This window comes from Lipotes vexillifer, unplaced genomic scaffold, assembly GCF_000442215.2.
Source record: "Lipotes vexillifer unplaced genomic scaffold, Lipotes_vexillifer_v1.1 scaffold68, whole genome shotgun sequence".
Classification (NCBI taxonomy): Eukaryota; Metazoa; Chordata; class Mammalia; order Artiodactyla; family Lipotidae; genus Lipotes; species Lipotes vexillifer.
This window is the reverse complement of record NW_006791676.1, coordinates 541,614-561,650: the sequence shown is the minus strand read 5'-3', so window position 1 is coordinate 561,650 and position 20,037 is coordinate 541,614. Positions and strand designations below refer to the sequence as shown.

General features: G+C 36.6%; 1 protein-coding gene across 1 annotated transcript in view; it reads right to left on the bottom strand.

Moving 5' to 3' along the window:
• KCNH7 (potassium voltage-gated channel subfamily H member 7) overlaps window positions 1-19,937 on the bottom strand; it is a 457,793-nt gene extending 437,856 nt beyond the window's left edge. Inside the window, exons 1-2 of the mRNA XM_007464485.1 lie at window positions 19,633-19,937; window positions 17,733-17,963 (exon numbers count right to left, since the gene is read on the bottom strand). Of these exons, the coding sequence (XP_007464547.1) occupies window positions 17,733-17,963; window positions 19,633-19,708 (307 nt within the window). The 5' untranslated portion in view covers window positions 19,709-19,937. The remainder of the gene's footprint in view (window positions 1-17,732; window positions 17,964-19,632) is intronic.
• Window positions 19,938-20,037: the final 100 nt, after the last annotated feature.

Below are 20,037 nucleotides of genomic sequence, written 5' to 3'. Positions count from 1 at the left end.
ATGCTTAATGCTGTCTGTCCCAACTTTTCTGGAGTTGTCCTTCCTACTTAATCCTCTAGACAATTAATTTTACCCCCAACGCAAGGCTAATTTTATCACGGGATTACAAATAGACAAACACATATGACTAAAGCCTAACAGAGAAGCTGGAAAAAAAGATGGCTGTGCACACGCCCTGTGCACACACATGCTTTAACAGATTCAAAGATAAAGATCCTTTATAAGATCTTTGAGAGTCAAAGATATCCTATAAAGAACTGTTGGCATTCAACAAGGAACTCAGTCTCTTTACCTTTAGTCCATTCTGCTCTCATGACTCACTGTGGCTCACAAAGTGGTTAAGGTTAATTCCTTTGCTAAGAAACTTCAACATGGTATTTATAGAGAGTCATTTGTAGCCTTATTTCAAAGAGGTCAGCAGGTGCAATATATTCTTTAGAAGAATTCTGACTCATTTCTCCAGATTGCAAGATACTGCCTTTGTCTACACAGTAAGCATTTTAGGCATCACAGGAATGAGTGGCTACATTTTTAAACTCACTAGTTTCAGGAACCTAAAAATTGTTAAAGATAAATCTGTACTATAGAATGGATTACGTTTTGAAGACTCTGATACACAGGGCCAAATATAGGTTGTATTTAGAGTATTCATACATTCAATTTGTCTGGACAGTACTGGATTTTTCTGTTCTCCTGTTATAATTATTAATAACTTTCCCTTTTATGTTAAAAAGAATCCTTCTTTGGATTACAAATTATATGGTCACTTTAGCTATGGTGCCTATATTTGAGTATTTATATCTACATATTTTCTCCAAGTCAACAGGTTTCAATTAATTCCACATCTTTGTTTTAAACAAGATTTATCTTGATTCCCAGTAAATCCTGGGAGGAAGAGGGGTAAACTGAGTTTACACCTCACTATGACTTGAGGAACTACTGCTTTCAAAATACATTGGTTTCTGGAATACCATTCTGGAACTGGTGCAGTGTTGCTGAAAGATAGCTGTGCAGAGAAAAACTGTAAAAGCCCAAGTTGCTCAGACTGCTGACATTTTCAGGGCAACCACACCTAAAACAAAACGAGTTTCAGCATTTCAAAATAGGTCTAAAAATAAATTAAATTATACAGAATTTGATTGAGGCCATAATCACCAGACTAAAGTCCCCAGAATTTCACATTTTAAATTTTCAAGATATACCGCTGATACATTCTTTTACCTACCGACATCAAAATTTGGTTCACATTTTTTACTCAGTCACACATGCAGTTCCAAATTTCCTTTTGAGCACAACACTCAGTAAGAATATCAACTTAATATGTATTTTTAACCCAATTCCTTTTCACATTTTTTAAATGTTCATATCATTTTATTTGTTAACACACACATTGCACTTACGAGGTACCAAGAGCTTTTGTAAGTGCTTTTACAAATATAGCCACTTTTAGTCCTCATAAATCCCTGTAAGATAGGTCCTATTATTATCATAGTCCCCATTTCACTGATGATGAAGTTGAGGACAGGGCAATTAGGTAACTTGCAGATCACACGATGAATATTTCAGGATTTAGACCCAAGCACCTGACTACAGAGTCCATGACCTTAGCCACTATGCTATGCTCCTTCTTTATCATCTGTTTCAAATAGGCAGGAGACAACTTCCACATTATTGAAGAATTAACCGACAGATCAAATGTTCAGAGAGTTTGCCCCAAGTTTAATTCATTCATTTATTTATTTAAAGAAATTATTTGTTGAGTAGCTACTTTAGGCAATGGGCAAAGAGAGGTGAATTTAAAGTATTTCTGAAACACCAGAAGTGTTTGTCTAAATGCATTTGAGAGAAGATTAGGAGCCTCCAAATTTAAAACATTTAAATGTTTAAAATCCAGAAACAATTTACATTTTTCTATCAAGATGGAAGGTGACTCTATGTCAAATATGGGTGCACTGTGTTTTAGAGACCCTACATGGACAGGAGGGGTTTGAGGTGGTAGAGTTCTGAGGGCTCAGGTTCTGAAAGAAGACAACCTACACTTAAATCACAGCTTTGTTATATGCTACTTGTGTAGCCTTGAGAAAGCTTATTGACTTCAGCTTTTCAATCTGGAAAATGGGAATAATCAAATACCTACTTCATAAGATGTTGTGAGGATTAGGAAAAAATGAGATTTCAGAAGAGTACTGGCACACTGTAAGTGCTCAGTGAATGATAGTTACTATTAATATCAGTTGAAGTGTTCATACCACACTCCACTACTTTATTCATCCCAGTTATAGAATAACATATAAGTTACCATCGATAATTTTGCAAGCCCAGGCTTTGAACTCATTAGCAAGATACCAGTGTACACAGATATAAATAAACTAAAATCACCAAAAAGAAAAAATTCCAGGATCTGATTTTTCACTTGAGTTATAGATAAACTGGGTGTAGGGATAGGGAGGGGGTGATTATTCCAATTCTGGAACGATGGAATTGGGAGCAAGAAGGCCCTGCCTGGTTATATTATAATCTCATTACTTCAAAAAAAGTTTTCTGCTTTTTTTAGTGCATATTTCTTGGAATCTTTAACAGAAGTTAGCACGTATTACTTCTGCCGGAATGAAAAGAAAATGCCTGGAATTTCTTGTTTGTTTTTTCTGGGTATTTCAACATTCAGCTAAAATAATTAGAAGGTCGGCTTCACCTTCATTTTTTATATTTTAATATTTTAATTCTATAACCTCAGATATTCAAGCTAAAATTTGTAAGCCCTCTCTTCTGAAAAAAAATTTTTTATTGTTACTAGTGATTTTTCAAATGCCACATAGGAAGTACTTATGAAATTACTCTTGCCTATTTGTTTACACTCGAGATTAATTTTCATTTCTATAGCTGAACTGTAGTTCAACCAGACATTTAGCTCTATTTTCTATTATTGAAGAAAAAGCAAGAATATTATAAAATTCTCACTTGGTAAAGATTTAGAGAGCACAATCACTATCCCTCACATTTTCAAAAAATTTAGATTAATAATAAAAAGTACTAACAGAACTCTTTTAAATTAATTATGCTCCAGAGGGAAATTCATCATTGAAGTTATTGGCATCCTCGAAGGAGCCCATAATTAAAACAAATGTTGTGTAACTTGCACTATACTCACATTGTTCTGAATATATTTAAAATAATGAATGTTGGGGGGTGTGAAATTTCAGTAGGACACCTTCTGCTCAACTCTAGAAACATGAACTGCGCAAAGAAACAAGTCCTGCAATTATAGAATGAGAACTGAATAGAAACCAACACAGGACAGCTGGGGTTGTGTATGATTAGTGGCATTTTTGTGTAGTGCTTCATTCAGGGAGCAAATTCTGAAAATAGCAGTTTAGGAATCTATATATCCTACTGAGTCTTGGTTAAGTGATATTCATTACGAAGAACACCTGGAGGGAAGACCCGAGAACTGAGTCACAGCTAGAAAGATGAGACTACCTGAGCTCTGCATGTCTTGATTAAGTTCCTCTGCAACCTAGGAAGAGAGCGATCTTTCTCTGCAGTCACTTCGGTAGTATTATACTGGGATAGAGTTAGCAGCTTATCTAATACTATGTTGAGTTTCTGTTGCCTGTATATTTCCTCACACATTATCGTGTAATTTTGAGTAATTGATACCACTTATGATTATAAGTATATTTCATTTCTGTTACATGGTATCCTAGCTAAGAGTTTTATTTATTATGAATTTATTACCTTTCATGCCTATCACTTGAATCTAAACAAAACTACAAAAATTTGAATATATTTATGTATATGTAGATATATTCATATGCAAGTTATTGAATAAAAACTTTTCACTAATCAAGCTTTTCATCATAATTTTCATAGATAATAAGCAATACTGAAAATAACTTAAAATCCAACTCATTCTAAATAGAAAGGAGAAAAAATTCAAGGAACACTGTTAAATAGTCAAAAATTGGTACTAGTTTCTGAATCCAAGACTTGGAAAACTGCCAGCAAATTACTGAAATGAAAATATGAATGTGAAAAGCAGTTTCTGGAAGACGGACCCTGGTGTGGGCAGGGGCACCTAGACAGGACAGTCCCATAGCTCCATAGGTTCGGCAATATTGAGCACTGTTAGCTCTAAATATTTTTTACACATTTTTCAATAACGATTTGGGGTTAAACTCAGTGATCAGACAATAAGATACTACTTTTATTGGTCAACAAAAATTAAAAAGAATACCAATTTTATTATGCACAGAAAATGTGCAATTAAGTGGAATATAATTTGACAGGAGGTACCAAAGGTTTTTAGGTAAACATACTGTTTTACCCAGCAATTATACTGGGTAAAAAAAAATTAGTATGTTTTTACAATTGTGAAGAGCTGGAAATGGTAGTGTTCAATAATAGGGTATTGTTGGTAATATGCTCTTTCCTTCAATGCAATACTTTGTGAATATTAAAATAATTTATGGACTGGACATGTTATAAAGATTATACAATCATTAAAATAAATACACATTCAGGATAAAGTTTTCAGTGAGGAAAACAGGCTAGAGTTTGGTATATATAATGCTATCCTGATCATATAAAACAGAAGTGGGTGTGTGTGCATATGTGAGTGTATGTGTCTTTGGTAGAAAAATTTATAGACAATACATGCCATCATTTTAACAGTGGCTATCTCTTAGGTTCAAGATTATAGGTGTTTTGTTTTCTATCTATTCTCTTATTTTCTAATTTTTTGACAGTCGACTTACACCACATTGAGAGAGAGTAGACATGAAGTCCTTGCTGAGGTGGTGAAATCCTGTATCAGGATGTGTCTGCTGATACCATACAGGCCTTACAAGCTCAATCCATGACTCAGAGTTGGGGCAAAAGAATTAAATGTGTTTGGAGACACATGGAAGTTCGAGACTGTATTCAGTGTGTGGAGAAACACAGCAGAAAAAGACATCAGAATAATTGCAAGGTTTTATGAGTATTTGATCACGTGTATTCAACTAAGAAGATCCAGGGACAGCTAGGATGGCTTGCAAATTTGCATACATTATTATAAGAACATGTAGACATATTCTCCCTTTTATTGACCTGTGGTTGCCCCACCAGAATCAGCTGACTGTGTAGACATTAAGGATCTATATGGACTGTCCTAACCATTCACCTCTCTCCTTCTAGGTGAACTGAAGAAGGTTGATTAGTTGTTATGTCTTTTTAGAAAAAGCTACAGGTTATTGAGTACTAGAACAAATTGCTTCATAAGATACAAGCCACATAGCAGCAAGTTAAATTACTCAACTAATAAACAACATAAGTTGTTAATTTTTACAACACCCATATATCTAAGCACAGGATGTTGAATGAGTGAGATTTCTCTAGAATGTGCTACCTGACATTTTCATCAATCAACAGGTGTATTCCTGGGTTCTTTTAAATTAATTTTTTGCTCTCCTTCCATTTCCTCCCTTTTCAAAATAAGTGCGTTGATAAGTCCCTTCAGAGAGTTTAACTTCGAGTGGAAGAGACAGACATAGAAACAAATTATTACAAGAAAATTTCATAGGTGTTCTTGTAGAGACAAGGGGAAAAAATGTTAGGAACTGTGGACAAGGTTGCCTGAGAAATTTAGAGATCATGTAAAGGAGAGAATGGCAGGCTCTGGGAGGAGCTAGAAGGCACAAGGTCGTAGGGTGTGTAGCACGAACTGAGTCTGACATTTGGCCCAAGATGAAAAAAGTTGGATATGTTTTAAATAAACCAAACCCTCTTCATACCGGTAAATTAGATTTCCCTTTTAAATACTTCGGTGAATTTTGGTGAATTTTGTTAAATCACATAATTTTGCCAGGAAATAAAATCTTGTTGTAGGAAGGAGAGAGGATAAGAATACATTAGGGCTTCTGCTCTTGAATCACACTACCCCATGCATTTTCTTCTGGATTTCCTGGATAAGGAAATAGATACATAGTAGCTGAGGGGGCCTTAAGTAAAAATGTCCCCCAAGCCTAAGCTGACAGTCCAAAACAGAGACATATTTAAGAGTAAAAAAGAGTGCCATTAATAATAATGCAAACATTACAGGCACACACCAGCTATCATCAACCTACTGAAATCAAACATCCTGCCAAACAGAGATTCATTTTGAATGATCGTCCTGTTTAAAAGACAAAATACCTAGGATAAAGCTTGCTTCATTCATTCACCCTTTGGTGCAAATTAAATTAATCAGATTCACACCTCAAACAATCAATAAGAATTTATGATTAATAACTAGAATCAGGACATATAGGATGGGGTATAGTAAGGTTTAAAAAGTGTATCATTTGGAGGCAACAAAGTTTGCAAGCATAGACAAATCTAGATTTTAAACCTCATCTCCACTTTGCCCTGTGATCATCAGCACTTTACTCTGAACTTCATGTTAATCTGTAAAGTGGGATAATGTCTACTCCCAAAGCTGTCATGAAAATCAGATAAAGTAATTTATATAAAGAGCCTGTACAGAATTGGAACTCAATTAACATTAATTCTTTGGGAAAAGATCTATATTGGGTGGGGGACTACGGTTCATGAACTACAACCAGAAGAATTAAAACCCAGAGTGCACAACCATGTATATAAAAGACCTAAATAAATGTGTAGCTAAACATTAACTGATTAACACGATTAAAGAAAATGGATGGTGTACATGGAAATTTTTAGCAAAACTGGAAGAAAATTTAACTAATTTAGCTAAGAGAAGTAAATGGGAACGTGTTTAAAAATTAGTCACACAACATATAATGTTGCATGTTGCATTTACTGAATTTTTTTTTTTTTTTTTTTGCGGTATGCGGGCCTCTCACTGTTGTGGCCTCTCCCGTTGCGAGGCACAGGCTCCGGACGTGCAGGCTCAGCGGGCATAGCTCACGGGCCCAGCCGCTCCGCGGCATGTGGGATCTTCCCAGACCGGGGCACGAACCCGTGTCCTCTGCATCGGCAGGCGGACTCTCAACCACTGCACCACCAGGGAAGCCCGCATTTACTGAATTAATGCAGTCTTAATTAGTATATTCAAAGCCCTTAGGGCTGTGATTTCAATAGGCGATCTTTTCTAACACAAAAAGGTTTTTTTTTTTTACATATAAATACCTTATTTAGTTTTTCCTAGATTTTGTTCTTTACTTGATCTTTGAGAAATTGATTATGAAACCACCACCAATTTTGTACTTCAATTTTTGTCATCATGCCCATCATCTTGAGTAATTAAAACAGATTTCACTGAATAGAATTAAGAAGGGTGTTTGGAACACAGAGGTCAGTATGAGAAGAGATAGTCATTTTAAGTTGTCATGAACCCATGCAGTTATTACATTTTTCTCAAAACGGTATTTCAAACAACATGCAAGAATTAATGTCCTATCAAAACAGTGAACGACAATAGAAACACTCCTAATGATTCTCAGGAAAGAAGGAAAAATGGAGACAACAAAACCAGCAATGGTGAGATTCCACCTGCTGTAACAATGTCTTCTGACTGGTTGTCCTGGAGGAAAAAGCAGGTGAACCAAAGCAGCATGGCTCGGACAGCCCTGCCCACCAGTGCAGTCCAGTTTGAGGTTATTTTAGAAACTGAGCGGGACTAAGGTCGAAAATACACCCCAGTCCTCTCTCAGTCCTTCTCCCCAATTCTTATCCACCAAGCACCAGCTAAGGCTATTTTACCCTTTTTAGAAGTAAAAAGTAGCACGAGACACTCCACAAAACAGTGGAAACCACAAAAAGGAGAGCTCGTACACACACAGATCCACGTAACTGAGCAGAGGGTGTGGGACTGCCTCAACAACAATTTAACTGTCTACAGAAAGAGTACTTTGATTTTCTTAATTAGATATTTCATACAAATTGAAGAAGCAAGAGGAAGATATGAAATGTTCAGTCATGGTGATAGAAGCCTGGTGCTCGGTTTTCTTGTAACGCATCTGTGACAAGTGGTAATTTGACCTTCTTAATTGTTCAGTTAATAGGACAAATTTCCTCACTATGGTGATTAATGCCTTACTACTGCCTGATTCCATTGCTTCTTGGTAGTTCTACAATTTTGCTAAATGTAGACAGCACAGTAAAGAGAGAGAAAACGTTCATTTGACAATAATAATAATTATTATTTGTATTGTTTTTAATAAGCTAACTTTATCATTGTAGATTTAACACTCATTATTGAGTGACCCTGAGATCAAGCTTCACTACCAATTAAGAATTCTCGAGGGAAACAGAAAGGGATGAGATGGTCTACTAGATATAAAATGCCAATACTACGTAACTTGTATAGTCAGTGGGGTAACTGTGTCAAACACAGCAATGAATTCAAGTCACAAGAGAACTTTGTGTCTGGCTATTACAGAGATTACTGGAGACACTAGTGAGCAACATTTTGATCTGGTGGCAAGTGAACACCAAATAATTGGTTCCTAGTTATAATTCCTAGTTACCAGCTCTTCTCTTTATTAAATATATTTCTAGTTATCTGTATAGTTATAGGTTATGAAGATTACTTAACACCTTAGTTTATTAAGCAAAGAAATAGGTCAGTTAATACAATTAAAGTGAAAATTGTTTCTAAGAACAACAGGCCAATATCACTGATGAACATAGATGCAAAAATCCTCAACAAAATACTAGCAAACAGAATCCAACAGCACATTAAAAGGATCATACACCATGATCAAGTGGGGTTTATCCCAGGAATGCAAAGATTCTTCAATATACGCAAATCAAACAATGTGGTACACCATAATAACAAAGAGGGATAAAAACCATATGATAATCTCAATAGATGCAGAAAAAGCTTTCAACAAAATTCAATACCCATTTATGATAAAAACTCTCCAGAAAGTAGGCATAGAGGGAACATACCTCAACATAATAAAGGCCATACATGACAAACCCACAGCCAACATCATTCTCAATGGTGAAAAACTGAAACCATTTCCTCTAAGATCAGGAACAAGGCAAGGTGTCCCACTCTCACCACTATTATTCAACATAGTTTTGGAAATTTTAGCCACAGCAATCAGAGAAGAAAAAGAAATAAAAGGAATCCAAACTGGAAAAGAAGTAAAACAGTCACTGTTTGCAGATGACATGATACTATACATAGAGAATCCTAAAGATGCCACCAGAAAACTACTAGAGGTAATCAATGAATGTGGTAGAATAGCAGGATACAAAATTAATGCACAGAAATCTCTTGCATTCCTATACACTAATGATGAAAAATCTGAAAGAGAAATTAAGGAAACTCCCATTTACTGTTGCAACATAAAGAATAAAATACCTAGGAATAACCCTACCTAAGGAGACAAAAGACCTGTATGCAGAAAACTATAAGACACTGATGAAAGAAATTAAAGACGATACAAATAGATGGAGAGATATACCATGTTCTTGGACTGGAAGAATTAACATAGTGAAAATGCTATACTACCAAAGCAATATACAGATTCAATGCAATCCCTATCAAACTACCAATGGCATTTTTCCCAGAACTAGAACAAAAGACTGCACAATTTGTATGGAAACACAAAAGATCCTGAATAGCCAAAGCAATCTTGACAAAGAAAAACGGATCTGGAGGAATCAGGCTCCCTGACTTCAGACTATACTACAAACTACAGTAATCAAAACAGTATGGTACTGGCACAAAAACAGGAAGATAGATCAATGGAACAGGATAGAAAGCCCAGAGATAAACCCACGCACCTATGGTCACCTTATCTTTGATAGAGGAGGCAAGAATATACAATGGAGAAAAGACAGCCTCTTCAATAAGTGGTGCTGGGAAAACTGGACAGCTACATGTAAAAGAATGAAATCAGAACACTCCCTAACACCATACACAAAAATAAACTCCAAATGGGTTAAAGACCTAAATGTAAGGCCAGACACTATAAAACTCTTAGAGGAAAACATAGGCAGAACACTGTATGACATAAATCACAGCAAGATCCTTTTTGACCCACCTCCTAGAGAAATGGAAATAAAAACAAAAATAAACAAATGGGACCCAATGAAACTTCAAAGCTTTTGCACAGCAAAGGAAACCATAAACAAGACGAAAAGACAACCCTCAAAATGGGAGAAAATATTGCAAATGAAGCAACTGACAAAGGATTAATCTCCAAAATATATAAGCAGCTTATGCAGCTCAATATCAAAAAAACAAACAACCTAATCCAAAAATGGGCAGAAGACCTAAATAGACATTTCTCCAAAGAAGATATACATATTAGCAGCAATCACAAGAAAGGATGCTCAACATCACTAATCATTAGAGAAATGCAAATCAAAACTACAATGAGGTATCACATCACGCCAGTCAGAATGGCCATCATCAAAAAATCTACAAATAATAAATGCTGGAGAGGGTGTGGAGAAAAGGGAACCCTCTTGCACTGTTGGTGGGAATGTAAACTGATACAGCCACCATGGAGAACAGTATAGAGGTTCCTTAAAAACTAAAAATAGAACTAACATACGACCCAGCAATCCCACTCCTGGGCATATACCCTGAGAAAACCATAATTCAAAAAGAGTCATGTACCACAATGTTCACTGCAGCATTATTTACAGTAGTCAGGACATGGAAGCAACCTAAGTGTCCATCGACAGATGAATGGGTAAAGAAGATGTGGCACATATATACAATGGAATATTACTCAGCCATAAAAAGAAACGTAATTGAGTTTTTTGTAGTGAGGTGGATGGACCTAGAGTCTGTCAGACAGAGTGAAGTAAGTCAGAAAGAGAAAAACAAATACCGTATGCTAACACATATATATGGAATCTAAAAAAAAAAAAAAAAAGGGTTCCGAAGAACCTAGGGGCAGGACAGGAATGAAGACGCAGACGTAGTCCAATGGAATGGACTTGAGGACACGGGGAGGGGGAAGAGTAAGCTGGGACGAAGTGAGAGAGTGGCATGGACATATATACACTACCAAATGTAAAATAGATAGCTAGTGGGAAGCAGCTGCGTAGCACAGGGAGATCAGTTCGGTGCTTTGTGACCACCTAGAGGGGTGAGATAGGGAGTGTGGGAGGCAGACACAAGAAGGAGGGGATATGGGGATATATGTATACGTATAGCTGATTCACTTTGTTATACAGCAGAAACTAACACACCGTTGTAAAGCAATTATACTCCAATAAAGATGTTAAAAAAATAAGAAAATAAGAAAAATCAAAACATCACACTTTCCCTATAACACACTTTGCACATCTCCTGATGTTAATCTGTTTCTTGTTTCCCCAGCTCTATGGTTCCATTTCTTGTCTTCTCTGTGTTCTTTGTGTGAATGCTAATTGAGCACGTAGTTCATACCAGGTAGTCTTCCATACATTCTGGATATAGAAATTAGTAAGACTTGGTATTTTCTTTGAATGAGCTCAAAATTAACTACAATAATATATAATGACATGTAGCACGTCCCAGGGGTGCTACCCTGGAGTCGAGAACCAAGGGTTGTAGAGATACAGAGGAATGTCAATGTTCAGGAACAGGCAGTGGGGGCATCAGGAAGAACATCACAGAGATTTGTTTTGATCTGTCTTTGGAAGGATGATAGTGCTTTCTTTAGGGTAAGAAGCTGAGGGAAATGCAATCCCATCACAGAGACTCTGCGGTGTTTATCATAGGTAAAGGAAGACTTCTGAAGGGTGAACAAAGCCTTGGTGAAATATAAGCGCATGGCTTCTTTAAGAAACTCTGAGCAGTCCAGCATTATGGGAACATAAGATTTGTAGGAGAAATGGAGTTGCAAGATATTCAACTAACTGATATTTATCAAACACATATTATGGGCAAGAAACCATGCTATAAATAATGTTATGTACTTTGTTCTATATAAAACATTCAATCAGCCTAACAAAGTAGATGTTATTCTCCAAATATATATCAGAAAAGGAAACTGAGGCACCAAGAAGGTAAACTTGATCAAGTTCACCTACTTACTGTCAGAGCTGGGGGTCCAGCTAGTTCCTCTAAACACATCCTATTTAAAAACCCAAGTGAATTCCACTCTGAAGGCACCAAGTATCATACTAAAGAGTCCAGAACTTTATCAGTGAGAGTTTTAGGGAGTTAAGATAGCTTTTTAAGCCAAGGCATGACCTAAGTACTTTGAGCAGAAAATATGGAAAAGTTTTTAAGGGCTTGGGCATCACCACTTAAGTGTGATTTGGCGAGTTCATCTCTCTCAGGTGCAAGGTTCTCCTCATAAAATAATAATAATAATAATAAGAGCATATATCTTATGGGATTGTTGTACTCATTATTTAGTACATGCAATTCATTTACAATGACTTTTGGCTCTGATGAGTCATCAGTGGTATGTGATTTTTATTTCAGAAATAGCTCTCTGATGGTATTGTAGAGAATGAACTGTAAAGGGAGGGAAGCTTCAGTCCTCAATCCTCCAGAAGAAGGATGAAGAGGCCTTCAACAGAGCACTTGGCAATGATGGAAACGTGGGGTTGGCATTAGGAGATATTTCAGATGTAAATATTGAAAGGAATTGGTGACCAACTGGGTTTAGGGAGAACAGAGAGCAAACAACAGAAAATGACCCTGAGGTTTCTCGATTAGATGGCCAGATGAAGGTTGATGTCTTAACATTTTATACTCCAACTGCTACTTCCCTGCGAATCAATTATCCTAGGACTCTCTCTACCGCTGACCACCAGTAATTGATTTAGTGACTATTTATAGCCAAAAAATAAAAATAAAAACAACATTGGAAGCCAGTAGAAGCCAGAGAAGTCGGTTCCTCCCACTAAGTCTAGCCTATGCCTATAGCCCTAAGCTGACCCTGTTCTCAAGCCCCTTGGGTGAGAAAGTAACTGAGTAGTTATTCCACAAGCTGGCAGACAAGACAGCTTCTTTCCAGCACCACACCTGTTTAGAGGTATGGTGCTGGTGGTGGGGAAAAGGGCTGATGAACAGAGCCCACCCACCGTTTTAGGACATTTTGTTTTCACTTGGGACAATACTGAAATAAAATTTTCTTGAGAATTCTTACTTTATCAACACATACAATTGATCAAATCTAAATTCTATACAATAACTAGAGTCCATGAAATGTTATGAAGTTTAGTTATGTAAAAGAAAATGTAGTTTTTGTTACTGTTGTTACTATATACTACTGGACGGAGCATGAAAATGTATAAACTGAAAGTTTAAATGAACACCAAAACACATTCTAGGCAAGATCCTCCCTGGAAAACTTTCTTGTTGCTTGAATTACATGCACACAAAATATAGTTCTAGTTTTCTCTAAAGACTACCATCTCTACTTACACAATTCAGGAATTAAGAGGGCTGAATATTTGCATGCCATATAACATATAAAACTATTATAAAATTTATTTTGGAGCTATTAAAATTTTAACTAAACTACACTGCTTCTTTTGTTTTTTTGTTTTTTTTGCAGTACGCGGGCTTCTCACTGTCGTGGCCTCTCCCGTTGCGGAGCACAGGCTCCGGATGCGCAGGCTCAGCGGCCATCGCCCACGGGCCCAGCCGCTCCGCAGCACATGGGATCTTCCCGGACCGGGGCACGAACCCGTGTCCCCTGCATCAGCAAGCGGACTCTCAACCACTGCGCCACCAGGGAAGCCCTACACTGCTTCTTTAATAAGTTTGTATTATGTATAGTGACAAAAGGTGAGAGGAAATACACATGGACAAGTTTATTTTAGATTTGGGGAACAGAGGAAGAGTGGTAATTAACCCTAAATTCTGGTCTCCATTTATATAAAAGCTTCTTCAATTCATAGTCTATATAGTGTTTTTCTTTAAAAATAATTTCAAGAAAACATCTTGGGGTTTAGAAGATGGAAATGCACATTAGTCACTCTATGATTCAAACATCCTGAAAGCAGAGATAAGGTTGGATACTCCTTTGCATCTCCTCCTACTGTTTCTCTAGTGCCTAAGACCTTACCTGAGAGAGAGGTGGCACTCGGTATGCATCTTCACCTTTACTCCTAACAACACAGCATTTTCTTCTATAAGGCCTTTTCTCATAATTTTTAGAGATGGCAGACTCAATCTTACCAAACCAAAACCTCTTTTGAGTTGAGCTGAATCAAACAATACCTCTGGAACTTTGTACTGGTCCCAGCATGACTGGTGCCCTGTCTGGATCTGGTCTCTGACTGGATCAGAAAAGGACTTCCCTCAGCCCCTTCTCATCCTTTAGTTCTTTAAAAGCAACACAAAGATAGGGACATTTCTGATTTGCTAAAAAAAAAAAAAAAAAAAAAAAAAAAGTTGCCATTGCACTATGTCTGAAAGCATAGTGGCAAAAATACAGAAACACTCTGACCTCTAAAAATAATGCATTTTAAGTCCTGTTTTCCTACTGAGTTAAGACCTTTATTTCTCTTGGAGAAATTTACTTTGATTTTTCCAAATGTTTAGAGTGGCTTGATAATTTAAGATAAAAATCACATATCTAGATGTGATGGAACTTCAACTAGCTAGCTCTGTTCCATGACACACCCCAAACCAGATGAGCAATAAATTAAAGGATGACCAACTAAATTGTTCTTCTGTTACCTTACTATTAACAACATCTCCAAACTATGAGCTAGTTAATAGCTGAAGTTTGCTATTTCTCAATCACTATTGCTTAAAAGGTGTTTTTAAAGTACACGTATTATGCTATTAAAATACATGCCCATCCTTATATAAGCTTCAGCGTAATTATAGTTTTGTATAATTAGAGTTTTATGTCAAAAGATTTACAGCTTTATCACCTCAAGCAATATTTCACAGCTGCCAAGAATGATTTATGCAATAATGACTTAAGCTGTAAAATAGAATCCTCAAAGGAAGGGCTGTCAAATATTCCTACTGCAAATAACTAGGTTTTAAAAAACTGATATTCTGGTAAACAGCAAGCCCAACTGTACCCGGTAAAATCACATAAAGGAATATTGTAGGAAGCATTGCTTCACAGTGGTGATCATGCATCTCACCATACACCACGTCAATGTGAACTCCTTGCATAGATCAAAAGTTTAAACTGCTTATAAAGCCTCTGGGTCACTTTGGATAACAAGCTTTCAGAAATAATGCCATGGGCATATTTTTGTTACTCCAGTGGGAGTGAATGGAAAAAGTGGAAACAGTATATCTCAACTTTTTGTTAATTTGTTCATTGTGCTTATGCATCACGATTCGTATTACAATGAAATGCTAAACAAAGCATAAATAAAGGAAGCATTTACTGCATATACTTACAAAACCAAGAACCTCTCAAAAGTAAATGACCTCAATTATAAAGGATTAAGGGAACTTTGGGAAACAAACCAATGAAAATGTTGGTGATCTTGTCCTTTCCTGCTTTTATAAATGTAGAGTGGCTGGCAGGGAAGACTTTCAAAGCATTTGAACTTCACAAGCTCTGACTGATTTTGCAGTTGCCATGTGAATAAAACTAATACACTCAGAAGATTCTATTCAAGGTATCTGAACTAGTAGCAAAAACACAAGTTTATTACATTCAGAGCAAGTAAGTCTAACTGTGTCTTCTCAGTCTACAAAGGTCATTCAAATTAATATTTTTCTTCGGAAAAAAAAGAAAAAGTTGGCCCCTCACCTCATGTTCCCCATATCAATAAAAGCAAAATAGGCAGCATTTGTCATTGACTCTGAGGATACTCAAGCCCTTGTAGATTGAGTCACAACTGAAAGTGAAGGCAACAGGATCAAAATTATCACCAAAGGTTGATATTTATACACCTAAACAAGCTTCCAAATAAAGATTCCTTGTCTAAAACAAGGAGGTTTTAATTCATATTAACCAAGCAAATCACTGATGGTATGATGTGCATTAGTCAATGTACCAGCACTTTTACTGTAGAAATTTTTATATCCATGTTTGTGACTCCACATTAAATCAGTTTTTAAAGGTGTTTTGAGATCATTTTACACAGTCACATTGTACAAGTTAAACTAGGCTTCCAAACATCACCATTTTACTTGCAGTTTAATAAATAACACTCTTTTCTGTCTGAAAATATGGTCTGAAAAATATAGTTAGTATCTAAGTGATCCATACAGTCCAGATTCATCTTATACTTAAATTCTACAAGTTGAAAAAATTCTTAAATGTACCAGAAAACATCAGGACCAACACACCCTACAGTAACCACAATACAGACTATGGGACATCGTGATAGATACTCATATGGGAAAAAATGTCAGACATTCAACTGTTGGCATCAGATACACACACAAAAAAGATGAACTGCATTTGAGTAGTGAGAGCCTCTGTCCAAGAAATGCTTTCAAGACAACAGAGCAATTAAGCTATTTCTAGTATGCCAACCCTACTGATTGAAAAGTAGGGGGAAAATGAGAACTTTAAACCCTATCTCTATTTTGATTGGTAATGATATAACTGATTTCATTCCAGATTAATCCAAAGTTATACAAACCTGTTCCAGTCACACTTTGTTATTCATACCCACTTAAGATGATGTAAGGAAAATCCAGTAATTAAGAGTTGTACATTTTCTATCATGAAATATTTAATTATAAGAAAATAAGAGGAAGAGCTAAACCTTTTCCCTGTTAGAATTTATGTTACCAAATGATGAGTCATTATATGATATAAGCTATAACACATCACTCATTTACTTGTTTATAAATCTTAAGAGTTACCTAAAAATCTGACCAGATACCCCTCTGCCTCACTGATTTCTATCAATGGAATTTAAAAAATGATAAGGCAATATCAACAAAACAAACGATAACATGCATTTTTAATTGATTTATCTCTAAGCTCTAAATTGTCAGATATCATGAAGCATTCACATTTGAGAATGTATATACTTTAAAATGGGTATATCTGAATATTTGTACATGTGAGTTAATATACATATATTATGTATATAATGAATGCATGCCCATTTCTTTGAGAACTATTACAGGTCTAACATGCTTATGCTCCCATAGCAAGCCTAAAAGAAGGAGGAGTGCCCTTGAAGTTGAGGTATGACCTTAAGTTTCAGATGCCAGTTTTGCTGCAGCTATAAAAATGAATACTAATAATTCTACCTATCATAGTTCCTTTTCTCCATTTCTTACTTTAGGACAAATCTTGAATACATGAACAGGTTTCATTATTTGAATATACATAGGTTTACTAGACCAATTTTATAAGTTCCTATATATCATCCTTAATCTTATATAAAAAGGATCAAAAGAAACAAGAGGCGTTGCCTACCAAATAAAGCTGAAGAGTCAAGAAACATCTATAACAGTAACAGTCTTAGTTCCAGATATACATTTTTCTACAAGACTTTGTGAAATATTTTCAAGTTCAAGCAAATAAAATCTTATTTCTCTCCTACTAAATGCGCATCAACACAACCAGGAAATTACTGGCTTTTAAGTTATTCCTTAGGGAAGACTGTAAGATTGATTTGTGGCATTTTGTCCTCAGTGACATTAAGTTACTGGACTTTTGAAGAGTACAGAGTACCCTTATGCAAAAAAGAAATTGTCCCTACTAGACCACTAATGAGAGTCTCCACATTTCTTGAATCCTGCAACACTACAAGCAAATCATGTATCTCCAATTGAATATTAGGGGCTTCTCTGACTATGAACTTTCAGTAATCAACTGTCAAAATTTCATTTTAATGGAATAAAACATAAGGAATCCTAAATGGATAAACTTTACCATTTTTGTGATAGTAGGTGACCTCCACTTTCCTCTCCTCTGACCCCAGCAACGCCTGGGCAATTTGGGCAATATCATGCCTCTTGGTCTCGGGCCCATGGAGGAAGTCGCAGGTGCATGGCTTTTGCATGACATCTGGCCTGGAGAAACCAGTCATCTCGCAGAACCCATCGTTGCAGTAGATGATGGCACAGTTCTGCACTCTGGCATTTGCAATGATAAATTTTTTATCTGTAATAAAAAGATAGTAAGGCATCTTTTAAAAAGCCTCCTCAAGATTCTCATAAACACTGGAACAATTTGTTGCATAATAGGAGATCTGAAATGCAGGTGCTCCCCAAATTGCTAACTGCCCAGACTTTAAAAGGAAAAAAAAACTCTAAATAAGAAATTAATGGTCCTAAGTAGTTTTAACAAAAAGTATTAAGAAGCTTTTCTTCAAATTTTGAGAATATCATTTCCCAAATAGTCTAGTTCTCAAGCCCTGTAACTCTCAAGGGTGCTAATGCACACACAGATAAGTAGCTGGCCCACTGATAGTTCCAGAATGCCATTTAATTGTAAGGTATTTTCGATGCCAAAACAGTGAAGTATCCTGTAGCTGTCAGGTTCCTCATTTCAACCTTGGCCCTTAGAGTACAACTTTCTTAAAGTAGTTATTATTCCTGGATTTGGCTTTTCTCTATCTCTCTAAGGCATACTACACACATCATGTTAAAAAAAAAAAAAAAAAAACCTGAAACTATTAGCAATAAAATAATTTCACATTAGTAGTTTAATAATTCAAAGGTTCACCTTTTCATAATATATATTATCCAGAAGACAAAAATATTTACACACACACACACACAGTAAAAATCATGTTATCACATTTTCACATTTACTTTGGGGGACCCTGCATTTTTGTATGGTAGTAGGGATTTTAGTACAAAGGGCTTAGTAATTCTGATCACAAATTATATTTACTATTCCCAAATAAAATATGAAACAGGATACACAGTTTATTTTGAACACAAAGTACTATATCCTCCCATCACTAAATGCAGTGCCAAAATAACTGCATAATGCACAAAAATAAATGTGTGTTAATGTAGTTTTAAGAAAATGTCAAATATAAATGAACAAGTATAGGATCTAAAATTAATGTATTTATATAACATTTATTCCTCATAATTAGTGCATATGAGAATATTACATTTCTCTGCATTCAGTCTTTGTGTGATTTACTTATTACACTTCAATTTTTAAATTTCTAGTGGAAATTTAAGGGGATAATGAAGGGACAAAAATATTCTTTAAATAATGAACTGTTTGCCTTGGGAATCAACACGGATCAGATATTACTTTTCCCAAATTATCCAGCTTGGGATTTGCATTGATTCAATGCAAAGTTTAGCTTCTATAAACTAGCAAAAGCAAGCATCCCTGTCATACCACAGCCTTGCAATTTAACCAAGGTAATAAAATACAGTTTGCATAGCCATTTACATCGCTGCTACCATTAACACTCTCTTGTTCCAATAATATGCTCTGCCCTGCTCCTGACTTTCTGAAAGTCTACAATAAAACGGCCACAAAATATAAACCCATGTTACACTAGTTCGTTCCCTCTAAGATAGTAGAAGAGTAGGGCATTAAGTAGCAAAAGGCAGATAATGGAGCAGTGGGAGAAGAGGATCAAATTGCCTCCTATAATGGAGACCATAATCTAAAATGTAAATCAAAATTAATATCACAGGCAGAACACTCGAGCTGCCATTCGAACCTCCTGACTCGGTTTCACAGCCTCTGAACTTGACAGAGCCCCGGAGTTGCCGTCTCCTCAGCTTGGAAGCGGCGGACGCCAAGTGCACTATCAAAGCAGAAAGCGAGGGAGAGAGAAGAGAACAAATGAACTTACTTTGCCCTTCAAATTTCCGTATGATTGTCCCCAAAAATGTGTTTTGTGGTGCCACATGCCCCCTGCGAACAGGCATGTTGACCCCGGTCTTCCGAGGAGCGCTCCCCGCGAGCTCCGGAGTTCTCCCGGGATCTCTCCTCGGCTAGAGCCCAGGCCAGCGCGCGAGCCGCTCTTTGTGGCAGAGCATCCTCTTTTGAAACCAGAAATCTCTTCCCATTAGCACCACTTCTAGACACCCGCTTTCCCCACCGGAGTCCAATCCATTCCCCTCACCTTCCGGAGGGGGCCTCGCACCGGACTGCCGCGGCGGAGAGGCTTTGGGGGTGGGGAGCGGGAAGGAGGCGGGGTGAGGGGAGCTGGCAGGGGACGGAAGGAGGGAGGGAGCGGTGGGGGGCGGGGGGCGGG